Raw genomic sequence first — 16,524 nt, forward strand, 5'->3', positions numbered from 1 at the left:
AATTCTCAATTAGTTTAATTATAAATATTGAAAAAAATACTTATTTACTTGACATTAAAAGCAAATGCGAATTTGTTTAATGAACTACGTAGATACTTAACAATTAGAATTAATTAAATTAATTGTCAATTGTCCTTATGTTTATTTAAAAGTGAGGGCGCTACTTGTTTCTTCCTCATTGACACTTATTATTATTGTTGGCAGATGGCAGTAGTGATGATAGTGAATGTCATAAAGAATAAATACGTGTTTTGCACAAGATCGTAAACACCTTTTGATTGTTTAAATTGATTATTATTTTCTACAGAAATAAAGTGTTCAATATTTAACAACATCAGATTTATAAAGTTAAAGGTTTATAATAGTTAAATTTTTTATTTATAAAAGTTTTCCAGCAAACATGAGTCTGTTAGGGCTAGTCGATTATGGAAGTAGTGATGAGAGTGACAATGATGATTCTCAAGAAGGAAATAAAATAACTACAAATTCAATCGATGTTAGTTGTAATGATAATTCAACAAATATAATAAACACAAAACTCGAAAACGCAACCATAAATGTTGATAAGGTACTCGAAAATACTCCAGTGTTGACTGAAAAAAAATCTAGGTTAGAATCACAGCAGGATGAAGACGACGATATACGTCCTTCAGAAAGTATTTTCTCAAGTCTTCTCCCACCACCTAAGGACAATTTAGTCGGTAGTAGCATTCTTGAAGAAGATGTTCCTGTAATAGTAAATAAATTTCCCATTGAAAAACCACCGGGGAAAAAAAGAGGTCCTGTTCAGATTTCCATTCCTTCATTATCTGATGTAAGTTAAAATCTTATTATGTTGTAAATCAGACGATAAATTTACACAATAAATGATGTTATTTAAATAATGCTTTTTATAGTTTGATGATCTCGATGAAGAAAAGGATAAAAAAATGACAAAACCTCAACCTTCAAAAGTAAGTTTAACATTTATCTAGAATTTATAACAAAAGTTCTTGAAATAAAATAAAGAAATTTATTTGTTATGCTTTTATTTTCAGAAATTACCTGGAGTATTGAATTTACTTCCTCCTCCAAAAGATGAACTAATAAGCACAGCTAAATTAGTTCCACATACTTTGACAAAGAAAGTTATGAAAAATACATTAACACCAACGCAAATAAAACATCAAGCAAAAAATCGTGCTCTTGAAAAAACTAAAGTTAATTCTAATAAAACTAAATCAACACCTATGTTGGATTCAGATTCAGAAGATGAAGATGATAAGAAGGATAGTAAAGATGGAAAAAGTATCGACTTTTTCTCACTTTCTGAACCAATAAATATTCCTCTTTCTGATGAAATTGTTGCTTCAAACATGCTACCTCTGGAAGAGATGAAAAATTCAGTAGAAACCACTTCTAGCTCAAATATAAATGATGTTGAAGATACTGGAACCACAGAAGATGGAAAGAAATTAATAAGTACTGTAATGAATTTACCCAAAGATGAAATTATTCAAAAAAATAAAGCTGAAGTTGGTCCAAAACTGCCAGTACCAGAACAAGAATTTAATGTAGATACTGAAGGAAATTTAGCATTTGATGAAAAGGCAATTGAGTATCTCTGTGGTAAAAGAGGAGTTAAAAGAAAAAATGAATTGATAAATGAAGCTGAAATTATTCATATCAGTGGAGAAGATATAAAACCAGATGAAAGGGAATGGTTAGTTAAAGCGTTAACAGAAGAACCAATACAGAGACCAATTTCTTTAAAAGTTACTGCAGGTGGTCAATCGAAAAAGAAACATCAAATTACTTATCTCGCTGAGCAAGCTAAGGCTATGGAGCTTGAGTTGAAAAACCAATGGGCTTCTAATAGATTGAATAGACGCCAAGCTAAATCTAAATATGGATTTTAGACTCAATTATAGTGGATAATAACTTTATAAAAAAATAAAATAAAATATCATTTGTAATAAAAATATCAAAACTTTTATTTCAACATTAATTAATTTATAATCGAGAGTCTAGAGTATTATTAAAGTATTGAATTTCAGTATCTTGTCAACAAGGTTCACTTCTCTATTCTAATTACGCCAAATCTATGATAGTTGGAGAAGCCCGTGAAAAACGAGTTTAGGTATGGCCATCTCTGATCAGATTAGTATTATGTGACAATACAGATCTGATCAGATGGAACAGATATAATCAGATTAAAATTTTAGATCTGAAACGATCTAAATAGACATGACATCTATTTAGATGCTAACAGATGAAAGGTATTCAGATCTGTTTGAATCTGATCACAACTAAATAAAGTTGTTAATGTTCTATAGACAGAAAAATCAGATCTGATCATATTAAGAAAAAAGTTTATCAGTCTGAATCCTAAATCTGAAAAAGAATTAATCACTTTTGTAAAGGATTTAAGAAAAATAAATAGCTGCAGTTATACGAATAGATGATTTATATAGTGAAAATTATTACAGTTTACGAAGTATTATTTTGATTTTACCTGAATCACTATAAAAAAATTTATTTTGATCATGATTTAACGACTACATTTAAGAAATGTACATATTAATATTATTAATAAAATTTTAAATAATTCATCAAATTTAAGTTATTTATATATAATTGGTAAGTAAATATAAAGTTGTAATTATGAAGTAAAATTTAATCAATATAATAAATCTGTTATTACTAATTGATAAATTTTGTGCAGATTATTAGTTCCTTATGTGGAATAAAAGCTTGAATGACATTAAATATGCCTGTTCCTCCCTCAGAATACGTTCCTGAGTGGCTAAGACCGTTGGATTGCCTGGAACAAGCCTTAACATCATGCTCCAAAAGTTTAAGTTCATCTTGCCTTCTAAAGTTTTAGAAGAGGAGAAGTTGCAAAGAGAACATGAGAGGAAGAAAAGAAATTCATAAAATAATGTTTCGAGGACGACTAAACTATAAGAGAAATTTTTAACGCAAAAATCACAAATCCTGAGTCCTAACCAGACAAATAATTATTTTTTAAATAATATCAAATTATTCCGATCAATGGTTGTCTTTTAATATTTTTTTTTTGTAGTTGATTATTGAAAGAAAAAAAGAATAAACTTGCGTGATAGAAAAGTATAAAAATAAAAAAAAAAAAGTAAAATAACTACAAATTAAATCGATGTTAGTTATAATGATAATTTAACAAATATAATAAACACAAAACTCGAAAATGCAACCATAGGCGTTGATCAGGTTTAAGTTGAAAATAGTCCAGTGTTGAAAAACCAATGGGCTTCTATAATAAATTAGCTAGACGCCAAGCTCAATCTGAATATGGATTTCAGACTCAATTACAGTGAATAATAATTTTATAAAAAATAAACTAAGATAATATTTGTAATAAAAATATCAAACTTTTATTTCAACATTAATTAATTTATAATCGAAGGTCTAGAGTATTATATTGATAATTATTAAAAATGTATTCGTAAAAAAAGTATGTCTAAACTGAGAAGCATGGAAAAATATAAAATAATACTGAAGAATTGAAATTAATAGTAATAACAAAATTTAATTCATTTTTTCATCAAGTAAGCGCTTGACTTCTTGTCGACGTTTTTCGAGTTGTTCAACAACAGCTTTTGCTTGCAAAATATCAGCTGGTAAGTCCCCATATTGACTCAATGATTCATTAATATCAGCTAATTCTCCGGAAGTTTGCATGTACTGCTTATACTTACCAAGAATATTTTGAGCATAATCTTCGGTCACTTTTAAATTTGCTAATTCATCCTCCAAACTTTTATAGACGCATTTGTAATCATTTAATTTCGTTGTCTTGTGAATTATATTTGAGCTTTCACTTTCATTACCTTCTTTCGAAGAAACTATTATTTCTGTTAAATTATTTACTTTGCCTTGAAGAGTATTCAATTTCTCTTGAAGAAGAGAGTATTCATTATAAAGATCTTCATATTTTTTCTTCAATTGTCTTTCTTCTCGAATTTTTTTCAGCTCGTCTATTTTTTTTTGATGTAAATTTATTAACATTGAAGTTTCATCTATCTCTGATAGATTTTCCTTCTGAATAATAGCTTGAATTTTGTCTAAACCTTGAGTTATTTCTTTAGATAGTTGTTGAGGTTCCAAATCCAAAGAAGCCAAGAATTTTGAGAGGTTTTTGTTGAGAATTTCATTCTCAGCTGCAGTTTCATTAATAGCTTCTAATAATAAATTTAATCTACGAGACATTTCATCAGGAGCAAGATCTTGTGTTTGAAGTAGTTGATTTTCCTTTAAATGTAAATAACTGGTAGTGAATTCACCATCATTTGTGAAATTTAAAGTATTCTATAACATAATAAATAAATATTACTCATCTAACTATTTTAAATTAATTATAACTAACAAAAATAAACAATTAGATTATTTATAACCTTCCGTATTGAATCCATGTTGACATTCAGACTTAGAAGATAAACACCAAATAAATAACGACTTTTTCCAAATTCAATGTCGGCACAGTTTCAGTTGGTAACAATGCCGACAGCAATGACGCTTGAATACATGATCTGCTGGTAATAGTTACGTGTTGTATGTATATTTGACAATTTGTTTCTCATCTTTTATTATTCTCTGAGTGATAATTTGATTATTAATACCTATTTGTTGTATGTATGAATTATATAGGAGAAGATTTAAGGTGTTTAATTAGTTTAAAAGAGTAAATATCAATTGCTATCTCGATGTGTGACGATTTTGGAGGCTTCGAAAGGTGACTGTCGAGGGTAACTGGGCCTAAACGTACTCGTGCTGATAGCAACAGTACTCCAAAACGTGTTAAAATGACCGAAGAGCAGACAACAATTGAAACACCACAAACAATGGAGGTAAAACTGAATTAATCATCTTTCATTTAAGCTATAAATCTATAAGTAATGTTAAATATCATAATAGTATTTAATTTTATTCATGATATTTTGCTCGTCATGATTCTAACCGTCATTCTACACTGAAATCAATAATAGATTCATATTTTCTTTCCAGTTATCATCTAATGACATTGAAAAAATAGAAGAAGCTAAGTTGAAAGCAAAATTTCCAAATACCATGAGTCGTCCCATTAGTGGACATTCAGCTTTTTTACAAAAAAGGCTAGCGAAAGGAGTACGTATTTAATTAATCACTAAAATACTTTTTATCTTTTACTTTAAAAGGAATAACTACGCCAGGTTTTGTTTAATTAAAATATTCACTTAGTAACTTAATTTCGAAAAATTATTTTATGCTGTGTTACAAAATAAAAGTATCAAGAATTATTTTTAAAAAACGAAAAAAATCAATTGATTGTTTACTCAAAATTTATCATCAATCTACAAGTGTTTGTGTAAAAGTAAATATTAACAGAAGTATACTATTTTTTCAGCAAAAATACTTCGATTCTGGTGATTATCAAATGGCCAAACAAAAATCAACTGCAAAACCAAAACCAACAGGAGTTTTGCCCACTGGTGATGCTATTCCTACCCCAGAAAGCGTACCTCAACGCAAAACTTCTATCATTCAGCAAAAATTTAATACATCAACTAGCTCGTAAGAAAATCCTCTTCATCATCATTAGCTTACAGTCATTATTGTAAGTTATTTAATTAAAAAAACCAGAAAAATCGTCCGAAAATGCTTAAAAACTTACAAGTTATCTGAATAGTTTAACAAAATTAACATTAGGACATTTTTTGTGATTAATCTTCCCTTTATGGGTAAAAAAAAAATGAAAAAAAAAAATATAATTTATATTATTTTCCATAGATACAAATGAACTCCATGTTCTAAAGCACTTAATATTCATACTCTTATGCGTTGATAGTTTTTTTATATGTAAAGTGTCATTTTTGAAACTACATCAAGTTAAGTTTTTGCATGATAAGATTCTGATATAGAGATTATTAACCAAGTAATTAAGATTCAGAAAGATAGAAAGTATTTTTGAAACTGATCCATCGTATACTTATATCAATATGATAACAGAAAACAACTTTTATTACTGTTTGAATAAAGAATCATTGAATTCATTAGAAAGCATAGTAAATAGTGCTAATAAATAACAAAGTAATCATTGAATCAATAATTATACATACTAGAGACGCAAAGAATCGAAATGATTTTATGGATCTGCATTTTTTGAACCGCTGTGATGTGCTTAGTAAGACTATTTTCTTATAAAAATTAAATCGTTCATCAGATTGTTGAATAAATCTGTTTTATGCAGCCTTGTTAAATCAACTGAAGTGTTTGGGCATCTCAAAGATTCCAATATTATAAACTATGTAAACAATTAGTAATATAATGGTTCTATATAAATAAATAAATAGTCTGTCTTTTCTTAATTTACATACATATTATTTAAAAAAAACACACACCCGACAACATATTTAAATAATTAGCAACTAACTTATTATTTTCTTTATTTAATATTGATGGAAAAGATTGGGTAATGTAATATATTTATGACAATGAAGTAAATATTAATAATTTTATTATAAATATTACAGTATATACAACCTTTTTAACCCCTTGATGACTGCAAATACAAAATTCATAACGCCTGCCACTTCAAACAAAATTAAATTACATAGTGCTTATTGTCGTACTATTTTTGCCTACCTTTATCACGATTTCATTTTACACCTTGTACAGTAATTTGGCTATTGATAACAATTTTTAGCACATACGAATTTCAATCATTAAACATAATAAAGAAATTGTCATTCTCACGAAACATCATTTCCACAATATAAAATTCTGAAAACTGAGATTCGGCGATTGATACAATTAACTTTCTCAACGATACTCTAATTTTAACTTTTCTCAATTCAAGTCTTTCCCACCTCAATTTTTATTCACAGAGGGGCTTTTCATAATTATTAAGTTGTCTCGTTCATATATCTTTTTTATTTTTAATTGCTTACTTATTTAACCATTGCATTTAGTGATTAAAGCTACAATAAATAAAAGGAACTTGAATTAAAAAGTTTGAATAATTTTTTGGTGAAAAATCTATATATATCATTTAACTAATTGAAGTTAAATACGAAAAGTTTTTTTCTAGCACTGATAAAATATGAGTAAATTGTTATCCAATTATCAGAAGGCACTTTCTTACAAATATTATTTAAGTACTCGTTCACTAAAATCATTTAACATACTTGTAAATATTCTCACTGCAGAGCCACTGAACATACATACTTTTTAATTTTTTATATCTTATTTCAATAGATAGTGAGAGAGTACGAGAGCATTTCCGAATATGATTATGTACAGAATACAATTTTAATTCTAAATATATTACAGACGTATGAAAATTTCACGTTTTTTTGACTCATTTCATAAGGTCAATTATTAATTGATTTGAATTGAAATAAATAATATAATTATATAGAAATTTTTCTATATTATACACTTTTTGATAAAATTATTTCATAACAAATTTTGAGTCTCTGATTATTTTCAAATAAAATAAAAACTCATAATTGCTAAATATGTCGATCCCTCCTTATTTGACAGATAAAGATATAAAGACATTTCATTTTATGAAGTAAAGTCATAAAAAATAAATAGGTAGACATTTCCAAATTTTCTTTTTTGAGTAATTATGAACAATTATTTTATAACTGACATAAGATTAGCTTGGAAAATTGTCAATATCCATGAACACAGCTAATCTTTTAAGTGACATAAATATAGATTGACACTTAATGAATTCAAAAAAAAAATCCTACCTATTTATTATTTATAAGATTGTATTTAACATTGACGTTTCAGTTATTGAGGCTATTTCGTTACTTGTACATCTCTTCAATGAGATCGGCGTACTTTTTGACAACTACATTTCGTTTCAATTTAAGTGTAGGACCTAATTCTCCAGTAGGAATAGAGAAGTCATGTGGCAGGATCGTGAATTTTTGTACTTTTTGAGCATTACTTGTAGCATGCTCATTCATCCTTTTAATTGCATTTTCGATTTCTTGATAAATCTATAAAAAAATAAGCATTTAAAAAAATTATTAAAACAACAAACTTACATCAATACATATAAATTTATGAGAATCAACTCACAGCTGGATCTCGTGAGCTTAAAACTTCTGAAAGTGTTTTCGCTTTGCTTCCAATAGACTTTGCCCATGATATTGTAGTTGGAAGAAGTTTATCGGAAGGTTCTCCCGTGTCTGGATCCATTTCAGTCTAAATTTTCCAGACAAAAATGTTCATTTCATGTAAATGTATAAAGTGTTTTGTTAAAACAATATAAAGTTTATCGGGAAAAATTCCTTACCTTAAGAGTAACTAAAATGGTGAGATACTTTTTCATATCTCCAATAAGCATAGCATTGCTAAGAGCTGGCAATTCTTTTAATAACATTTGTTCTATATGAACCGGTGGAATATTTTCTCCACCAGCAGTTATAACGAGTTCTTTTATTCTTCCTACAAACATAGTTCCATGTGAATAAAAGAAGTTGAATAATGTATTGTGCTGTTAATAATTTATGAATATCAATTTTTCTATTATTACCTGTTACGTATAAGAGTCCTTTATTATCTATTCTTCCCAAATCACCACTATGTAACCAAGCATGCTCATCCTTAGCTTCTTTCGATTTTTCTGGTGCATTTAAGTAACCCATAAAAACATGTCTACCTCCCATGCATATTTCACCTTCTCCGGTATTGTCAGGATCACATAATTTCGTTTTTACTCCTGGGAGAGCTGCTCCTACACTACCTAATCTGTAAAAATACAATTTAAAATTTATTTTATTACAATTTAAAAAATAATTCAATTTATCAGATCATCTATGAATTTGAAAAATAATTGATTAAATACCTATATTTGTTTTCTGTACTGAGAGTATGAGCACCAGCACATTCAGACATTCCATAAGCCTCCATAATTGGTATATCAAGGCTCATAAAATATTTTTTAATATCATCACTGAGTGGTGCAGCAGCAGTAGCGAATATCCTACATCTATCTAATCCCAGGGTGGCTTTGATTTTATTAAAAACAAGCCATTTGGCAAAGAGATAACCCCACGTTTTATAATCTACTCCATTCATTTTATTCATATTGTAATATAATCCTTGTGCTTTTGCCCACGTGGCAATCCATGTTTTTATTGGTCCATTATTACGAGCAACTATCATCATCTTTTCATGAATTTTCTCCCATACTCGGGGAACGCCTAGAAAAGCTGTTGGTCTTGCATAAGTCAGGGTTTCAATTAAACTTCCTTTTAAGGCGTTCTTATCAGCAAAATATACGGTAGCTCCTACTGACATGCTCGTGAAAATATCTACTACCTATAAACAATAAATCATAAAAGTTTTTTTAATTAATTTTCATTTAATGCTCTTCACTTATCTGCCAATATTTATGATTGGTGCTATAATTATTTATGTCAAGGTTTTTTTTAGTTATGCAATAAAGGCAACACATAATACAGAGGTGCATGAATAGTTTTTTTTACCTGAGCTGCTACATGCGATAATGGTAAAAAGCTAACAATTATTTCGCTCTTCTCTTTGAATTGTATCGTCTCAGTGATTACTCGAGCATCGAATGTCAAGTTGTCGTGACTCAACATAACGGCTTTGGGATTGCCTACAGTACCTGACTATATAATTAAAGAGAAAAATACAATTAAAAGAGTTTAGTCATAATTTTATTCCTATTAATTTGTCTCACGGACTAATAATTTTTTTATTATTGTTTATAATGTAATAGTTACCGTGTAAACAAGAGTGCAACATTCATTTGCTGCAATAGTCCTAAGTACTTGGTCCAATTTATCATCTGACTCAGCTTTGCCAATTTCCAAAAGATCATACCACTAAAATAATTGATACGATTAATTAATTTCTATTATTAACAATAATTATTATCATTTTCGCATTTAAATGAGAAATTTCTGTAGATATTTACACTTAAGACATTTTTTTCAGTTGCAATTCCTTCATACTGAATTATAGCTTTTAAATGCGGCAGGTCTTTTCTGATTGCCAAGATCTTCTCTAACTGCTTATTATCTTCCACTACTATTATATTCGCTCTGCTATTTTCTGCACAGTATTGGCATGCCTCTGGAGAATTTGTCGTATAAATTCCTGCTGCAAAACCTCTGAAATAAATTAAAGATATTTATCTCTAACTCCTAGTGAAATTGTATAAAATACATTTAAATTTCAATTAGATTATTTCAATTTAACTGCTTATTTTTTCGAGTAGATTTTATTCAAATATATTTATCAGTTATATTACCCAGCGTAAATAGCTGCAAGATCTGCAATAAACCAATGAGGGCTATTGAATCCAAGTATACAAACACTGTGATATCGTTCGAGACCTAATTTTAAAAAAGCTTTGGCCACTGTCCGAACTTCACTCTCATATTCTCTAAAAATTTATTCAATCATAAATTATTTGGTAATATTGATAACTCATTTATCAAAATTATATATTATTCTTTGCTTACTTGTATGTATAAGTACGTCTATTTCCATCAACACCTGCTCTTGATACTAAAGCAGTATGATTAGGATATTCTTTAGCAGATCGCATGAGCAAACCAGGCACTGAAATAAATTGATGTGATTGTTTATCATCTTCATCATATTTGATTCGTACCCTGCCATTTGGCTCCCACGTTGTGTCAATGTCTGATGGCAATATTTGATTAGGACCTGTAAATTAAAGTTTATCAATACTCTAATGACAATTTTTTTGAAGATAATTTTTTTCAGTTAAAAAATTAATTAATATTAACATTTCAAATTTTTTCTAAAATGCAAAGAATTATCATTCGAATTTCAAATCAACTGATTACCTTTTTTATCAGCAAAATATTTTAAAATGATATTCAAATATTTAGAATATTATTAAAAAAATTTATTTTTATAAACATTGAACTCTAAAAAATTAATAACGAACTTTGTTTTATTTTGTTGGAAATTTCCATTAAAGATCAAAGTCTGAAAGTACACAAGACCGGATAAATCTTGACAACTCTTGGATACTTTACCTTTACTCATGACGTTCAATATTAAAAATGTTTAGTTATTCACTACAAGTATTTATTATTCGTGATTCGATTGAAAACTTGAATAGTATAAAGTAAGTTGTATAAGACTACAAAATATTTCCAACTGACCTGTTATAATTCATTCAATGCAACATTGCAACTTTGGTTGGAAATATTAAAGCAGAATTACAGCCAGCCAAATAGTGCGTATCATAAAATTCTTAACATTAAACATCATTCATACAATAATATATGGATGCTTACCATCTACACCCGTCAATGAAGGGAAAAAATAGTTTCCACTCGTTTTTGTGGGAGCCACCTGTAATTTTTTAATTTTAAAACTTTAGAAAAGATAGTAAATGAATATTTAAAACATTATTAACGATGATAGATATACAGTTTTAGAGTAAAAAAAAAAATGTTACAAGCAAACTGATTACAATTACTTACCTTTTCATCTTGAGAAAATTTATTGAGATATCCATTAGGGATATGAGGCTGCACAGCAGACATATTATCTGAAACAAGAATGAAATACAAAAAATAATTAATATTCAAACAGAAGTAATTCAAACGGTAATACGATTTACATTAAATCATTACATCTTGTTTTAAATAAATTAAAATAAAAAAAGCTTAAATATTTATGTACTGTTTATCTAGCACCGAAAAAAAAATATTTACAAAAAACCTTTTTGATTGTTGAATAAGAAACCAAAAATGAAACTTGACTTCTATCAAAATGAAAGAGAAATGAGTTCAATAAGCAGAGAAATAATAAATTGACTATCGTAGATGACTTATTTATGTAACAATGTTAGATGATATTAATATGGATTAAAACTGGTAATGTTCGTTGATCCTTCGACTTCGTACGATTAAATGATATAAAAAGACTTTTCGTATTCTAAATAAAATGACTGTCAGATAAATTATATCATGCATGATAGAGTTCAAAGTGTATCTATAAAAATAAATGACGATTAATAAAATTTTATATTCTGCCAATGAATTGTAGCAATTATTTATCTAATCTTTGAAGTTTAACAATCAGATATATCATTGTGATAAATAATTTCAGATTTTTATATTTTTATTTATTATTTCGATAACTTGTAAACAAATGATAACAAATTAAAGATTCTAATTTATACATATTCACTATTATCATCAACTCTAATCATACTATGTTAATAGTAACATTCTGATATTCCTAATTCTAATTACCTAAATAATAAATAGCACAGCAGTACTTATTTCATTACCTACATACACAATAAGTGACTTTCCCACTTTTATGAATTTTTTATACCAACTCTTAGTTCAACACAATGTTTATTTTAGGACTAAAAATGGAAAACTTGTAACTTCTAAAATCCAACAATGTCATAACTAGTTTATATTCTGAATAATTTTCAAACATTTACTCTAAATCTAAAATGATTTTTCATGAAAATTAAATTGTTTTAAAATTTTATGAACACATACACAATTTGTCGCTCCAATTCTATCAATAGAATAAGTTAAAAAATTAAAGTAGAATACATTTCCTGTTGAATTTATCGACTGATTGCAAATCAATAAGGTTTATAGAACGTAGTCTTATTTGAAACGTAATTGCTTTGAAATATAATAGAACATGATGATGTTTATCAAGATAAATTAGCTACTGTTCAACATAAATCTTTTCTTGTTGGTTTCAAATTAAAATACAAATTCAACTACGCCCACAATAGCAAACCAGAAAAAAATATCATATCTATTCTGTAAGTTGCTAATCAACAGCTTGATAACTACAATTATCAGCTAGAATAATATATATTAATTACTTCAAAGGTATATACCAACTATTGACGTAAGTGTCTTAATTATTGAGTCATTTATAATTACTAAAAGTAAGGTTTTTATTAGAAAAATAATTAATATCCTCGGCACTCTTACGGTTTCCTAGATACTACACAGAGTAGGGTTGAAAGTAGACGCACGATTAATCCTCAAACACTTGGATTTTTAATGAAAATTTATGTATTATCTGTTAAAAAATTCTTTAACACATCAGACTATTCATAAGAAATTAAATTACGATACCTTTATACACCAATATCACCATTGCGACGTTTGTAATACTTCTTTCGCGAATTACACTGGTTCAAGTAACGCAGCAAAGTAGTAGAAATCAATAGAGCTGAGCATATCACCCCACTTTCTGGCGGTAAATTTAAGCTCTATGACACGCCTTTCTTTTCAATTGTGTTTAGATTCTTTTCAAACTTTTCATTTACATTTGATCTAACCAATCGATTTTAAAGAACTGCGTTTAAATATGCAGGTGTTAATTGACGACTATAAGTTAGCATCGAGATTACTTTTCAATAATATTATAGATATTTCTTGTCAAATATTTAATTTAAAATTTCATTTTTACTTTAAACATTATTACTACTGATCATTTAGAAATGTATTTAAATATTCATTTGATTACTATTTAAATATTATTTCATAAATTATTCAAAATAAACTTGAATCAAGATATTGATTATTCAATTATTTTCTATAAAAAACCTCTTATTTTCAATTTACTTTAAACTAACATTAAATAAATAGATAATGATCTTGGTATATGTATATGAGAAATTAATATTAAAAAAAGTTTTTAATTCAGTGATTGATGTTTAAATAAAATATATGCCTTTTATGTTTTAACGTGAAAGAAAAATACCTGAATGATTGAAGTTTAATGTATAGTTAGTCGTGTCAAACACAGTCAAGTTGATTCTTCAACAACTGCTTGATTAAGAATAAATAAGAGCTGATATGTTCTACGTACAAAATAGAGTTTGTTATTTAACTGTCAATATAAAAAAACTTGTATTAACTTAATGACTATCTTGCATAAGTCTGCAAAGCATTATTAAAAAAAAATTAGTACTTTGGACATTTAATTGTAGCATGATTCGAGAGAAAAAAATCAAAGAATGCATCAATATTCGTGACAAATTCCTGAAACATACAATTTCATCTTCATGAAATCACATATATACAAATTACAAAAGTTAACATCAATTACGTGAGGCTAAAGATAATAATAATTGTTTATAGTTATTAAACAAGATTATTTGATTTAAAAAAAAAAACAACAAATATGTGAATAAAAATTTTAAGTTTAATAAATTAGTAAGGTAATTTTTAATCTGTAATTCTTTATATCCGAAAGATAATTTGAATAAGTGATTTATGATTAATAATGAAAATCATATATGAAAAAAAAACTTGACACCACTTAGAATTTTTTATAATTATTTTATAAACTTACTTTTTATCTAGATATTTAAATAGACTAATAATATAAAACTAATATCAGTATTTATTCATTTTTACTTTAGTATAATCTCTGATAAAATAATAATAAATTAATGTCTTTAATGTCTTTAATGTCTGTAATTCTGCTATTTAATGAATAATACAACTACTAATCAAATGAGCTTAATTTCTGAAGAAAAAAATAAACATCAATGATTGAATATGATTAGTAATATGATAATATAACATAGATTGATATTAATGTTGGGATATCATGTATGTTCAAAATAAAAGCATTGTGTTAATGAGGACATACCACGCGTTTCGATCGCATTAGCTAGAGAGAACTTATCAATGATCCTGCGTCATAAACACGTCGCCAATATACACGTGATCATTTATATCAACTACATGGCACAAGTCATCACAAGTTTCTTCCTCATAGAAATTTATTCTTTTTTTATAGTAACTTATTATTGAGTTAAAATAAACTTTTTGCAGTGTCATAATAAAAACATGAGAATTAAAAGTGTTGGATATTGTTCTCCAGAGAATGTTACATATTTCAAACAAGTTATACCATTCACAATTCTAATTATAGTGATAAATCAACTATGATCATTATTTATACATACTGCAATTTTTACACAATGTGATGAACACGTGTGATGAACAAAGTATTTGCATGTAATTTTTTGTTTCTTTACATAAATTTAAATGCAGTCTCACACTTTTTCTAACTTTATCTGTTAAAAATTTGTATTATTTTTACAGAAAATAGTGTTTGCATTTGAGTGCTGATAATGATCATTTTGGTATCATAAAAATAGACGGATATTATTATCAACTGTATTTTTTTTTGTAAACGTGATATATGTGTTAACGTCTATAAATATTCTGAAAAAGAAATAGATCAGCAAAATATTAACAACATATGTAATTTAATGGTGGCAATGCTTACCTATAAGTTTTGTATAGTTTTAAAAAATAGTTGATTACAATAAATGTAAAAGTAAGTACGAAAATCCAAGTTATTTAACGGTATTTTTGCTCTACCGCTATTCAGTCTCTTTAGCACCAAAAGTACTTAGAAATTTCACTAGCACCAACTGTTTCTTTAACGAATTCCTTTGAAACTTAACTCTACTGTTTCTTTCTCTTTTATTTTTGATAACTATTCTAACTAAATGCCGGCACGAATCACCCTACATTCGTCAGATTGTCGCATCACCATCGCACCACGTGCAAAGTACATAATGCACTTCGAAAAAAGAAGAAGGTCGTCATCGCCGCCTTCCCTTGATTATATGCGCTTGCTCACTGTTACTGATGCTACATTTCCATTTGATTCCCTTACGAGAACGCGTTGTGGGATTCGCTGATCCCCCACTTTTTGTATCGCGTGATATTTCTTCTATCCTTTATCGCGGGTAAACTTTTAACCAATTATTTTCCAATTATGAGAGACTTGGTAAATTATTTTCAACCTGTTCATGATACTAGTCATATAATGTTGTAGATAATTAATTAGAGGTGGAATTACTCTGCTCTCAAATATCTTTATTTTCATTGAAACATTCATAACCTATAAAGTAGTCCGAAATATGGTTCTTTCAAAATTGATTCAAATATAAAACTATTTAAAAGTATTTCTCAATAAATAATGAATGTTGATATACTTTAGAAATAATTATAAAATTAATTTTAAGGATATTTAATATTTAAATATTTTTAAAATAATTTTTAACCTTTTTTAAGATAAAAAAATAATTCCTGCTAACTTTATTTTTTATGAAAAGAATATTTTTTTAGAGTATAAGTCATGATTCATTTTTAAATAGTGAAAAATTTTATGTTAATAATATTTAATTATTTACAGTACTCATCGCATGACCAATGAGGTAAATGAGCCTTAAATTGCGCAAGCGCAAAACGTCAAAGACTGCGAAAGATTTTTACGAAATAAAAGCTTTAAACTTTCTACATTTGCATTTTCATTAAACATTTATACTTTTTTAATTATGCCGGGGACACCAATTAACCGAAATGACGGCGACAGTGATAAAGTTGAGGTCGATAAGTCGCAAAATGGACAAGATCGACCCGATGAGTATCAACAAGAAAACCAACCAGCTGTTCGTGAATTAACACAAACAGACCGATTAAA

The 16,524-nt window shown here is 27.5% G+C and overlaps 4 protein-coding genes across 14 annotated transcripts; 2 read left to right on the forward strand and 2 right to left on the reverse strand.

Annotated features, from left to right (window-relative positions):
• The first annotated feature begins 236 nt into the window (after positions 1-236).
• Positions 237-3,353, forward strand: LOC118067652 (proline-rich protein PRCC). Of its 2 annotated transcripts, none has more exons than XM_035084506.1 (4): positions 237-814; positions 897-953; positions 1,038-2,619; positions 2,705-3,353. In XM_035084506.1, exons 1-3 carry the CDS (start codon positions 401-403, stop codon positions 1,896-1,898), a joined length of 1,332 nt encoding a protein of 443 aa, XP_034940397.1. In that variant the 5' UTR covers positions 237-400; the 3' UTR covers positions 1,899-2,619; positions 2,705-3,353. The 2 variants fall into 2 exon arrangements, with proteins under 2 accessions (XP_034940397.1, XP_034940398.1); XM_035084507.1 differs by having other exon boundaries at positions 2,769-3,353.
• Positions 3,354-3,423: 70 nt separating this feature from the next.
• LOC118067653 (protein NETWORKED 1B-like) lies at positions 3,424-4,763 on the reverse strand. The gene is made up of 2 exons (XM_035084508.1): positions 4,413-4,763; positions 3,424-4,326 (listed from the first exon to the last, which is right to left on the reverse strand). Exons 1-2 carry the CDS (start codon positions 4,428-4,430, stop codon positions 3,547-3,549), a joined length of 798 nt encoding a protein of 265 aa, XP_034940399.1. The 5' UTR covers positions 4,431-4,763; the 3' UTR covers positions 3,424-3,546.
• Positions 4,723-6,362, forward strand: endos (alpha-endosulfine). Its single transcript, XM_035084509.1, has 3 exons — positions 4,723-4,865; positions 5,023-5,142; positions 5,402-6,362. Exons 1-3 carry the CDS (start codon positions 4,821-4,823, stop codon positions 5,570-5,572), a joined length of 336 nt encoding a protein of 111 aa, XP_034940400.1. The 5' UTR covers positions 4,723-4,820; the 3' UTR covers positions 5,573-6,362.
• A 132-nt stretch (positions 6,363-6,494) lies between these two features.
• On the reverse strand, positions 6,495-15,461 carry LOC118067667 (very long-chain-fatty-acid--CoA ligase bubblegum-like). 10 transcript variants are annotated; one of them, XM_035084524.1, is made up of 14 exons: positions 15,319-15,461; positions 14,993-15,254; positions 11,508-11,575; positions 11,319-11,376; positions 10,509-10,716; positions 10,295-10,429; positions 9,959-10,154; positions 9,765-9,866; positions 9,504-9,650; positions 8,861-9,336; positions 8,549-8,763; positions 8,309-8,460; positions 8,092-8,217; positions 6,495-8,009 (listed from the first exon to the last, which is right to left on the reverse strand). In XM_035084524.1, exons 2-14 carry the CDS (start codon positions 15,042-15,044, stop codon positions 7,815-7,817), a joined length of 2,130 nt encoding a protein of 709 aa, XP_034940415.1. In that variant the 5' UTR covers positions 15,045-15,254; positions 15,319-15,461; the 3' UTR covers positions 6,495-7,814. The 10 variants fall into 10 exon arrangements, with proteins under 10 accessions (XP_034940415.1, XP_034940418.1, XP_034940424.1 ...); XM_035084527.1 differs by lacking the exon at positions 14,993-15,254 and having other exon boundaries at positions 15,319-15,455; XM_035084533.1 differs by lacking the exon at positions 15,319-15,461 and having other exon boundaries at positions 11,319-11,398; positions 14,993-15,003.
• Between the last annotated feature and the right edge of the window lie 1,063 nt (positions 15,462-16,524).

The sequence above is a fragment of the Chelonus insularis genome, unplaced genomic scaffold (assembly GCF_013357705.1).
Source record: "Chelonus insularis isolate UGA/USDA-ARS -01 unplaced genomic scaffold, ASM1335770v1 contig_395_pilon, whole genome shotgun sequence".
Classification (NCBI taxonomy): Eukaryota; Metazoa; Arthropoda; class Insecta; order Hymenoptera; family Braconidae; genus Chelonus; species Chelonus insularis.

Coding starts and splice junctions, on each gene's coding strand:
- LOC118067667 (XM_035084524.1), bottom strand. CDS start 15,044: ATGCAAATACTTTGTTCATCACACGTGTTCATCACATTGTGTAAAAAT. Junction 11,576..14,992: donor CACATTGTGTAAAAATTGCA/GTATGTATAAAT, acceptor TTCTTGTTTCAG/ATAATATGTCTGCTGTGCAG. Junction 10,717..11,318: donor TTCATTGACGGGTGTAGATG/GTAAGCATCCAT, acceptor TTTAATTTACAG/GTCCTAATCAAATATTGCCA.
- endos (XM_035084509.1), top strand. CDS start 4,821: ATGACCGAAGAGCAGACAACAATTGAAACACCACAAACAATGGAG. Junction 4,866..5,022: donor AAACACCACAAACAATGGAG/GTAAAACTGAAT, acceptor TTTTCTTTCCAG/TTATCATCTAATGACATTGA. Junction 5,143..5,401: donor AAAAAAGGCTAGCGAAAGGA/GTACGTATTTAA, acceptor CTATTTTTTCAG/CAAAAATACTTCGATTCTGG.
- LOC118067652 (XM_035084506.1), top strand. CDS start 401: ATGAGTCTGTTAGGGCTAGTCGATTATGGAAGTAGTGATGAGAGTGAC. Junction 815..896: donor CCATTCCTTCATTATCTGAT/GTAAGTTAAAAT, acceptor TGCTTTTTATAG/TTTGATGATCTCGATGAAGA. Junction 954..1,037: donor CAAAACCTCAACCTTCAAAA/GTAAGTTTAACA, acceptor TTTTATTTTCAG/AAATTACCTGGAGTATTGAA.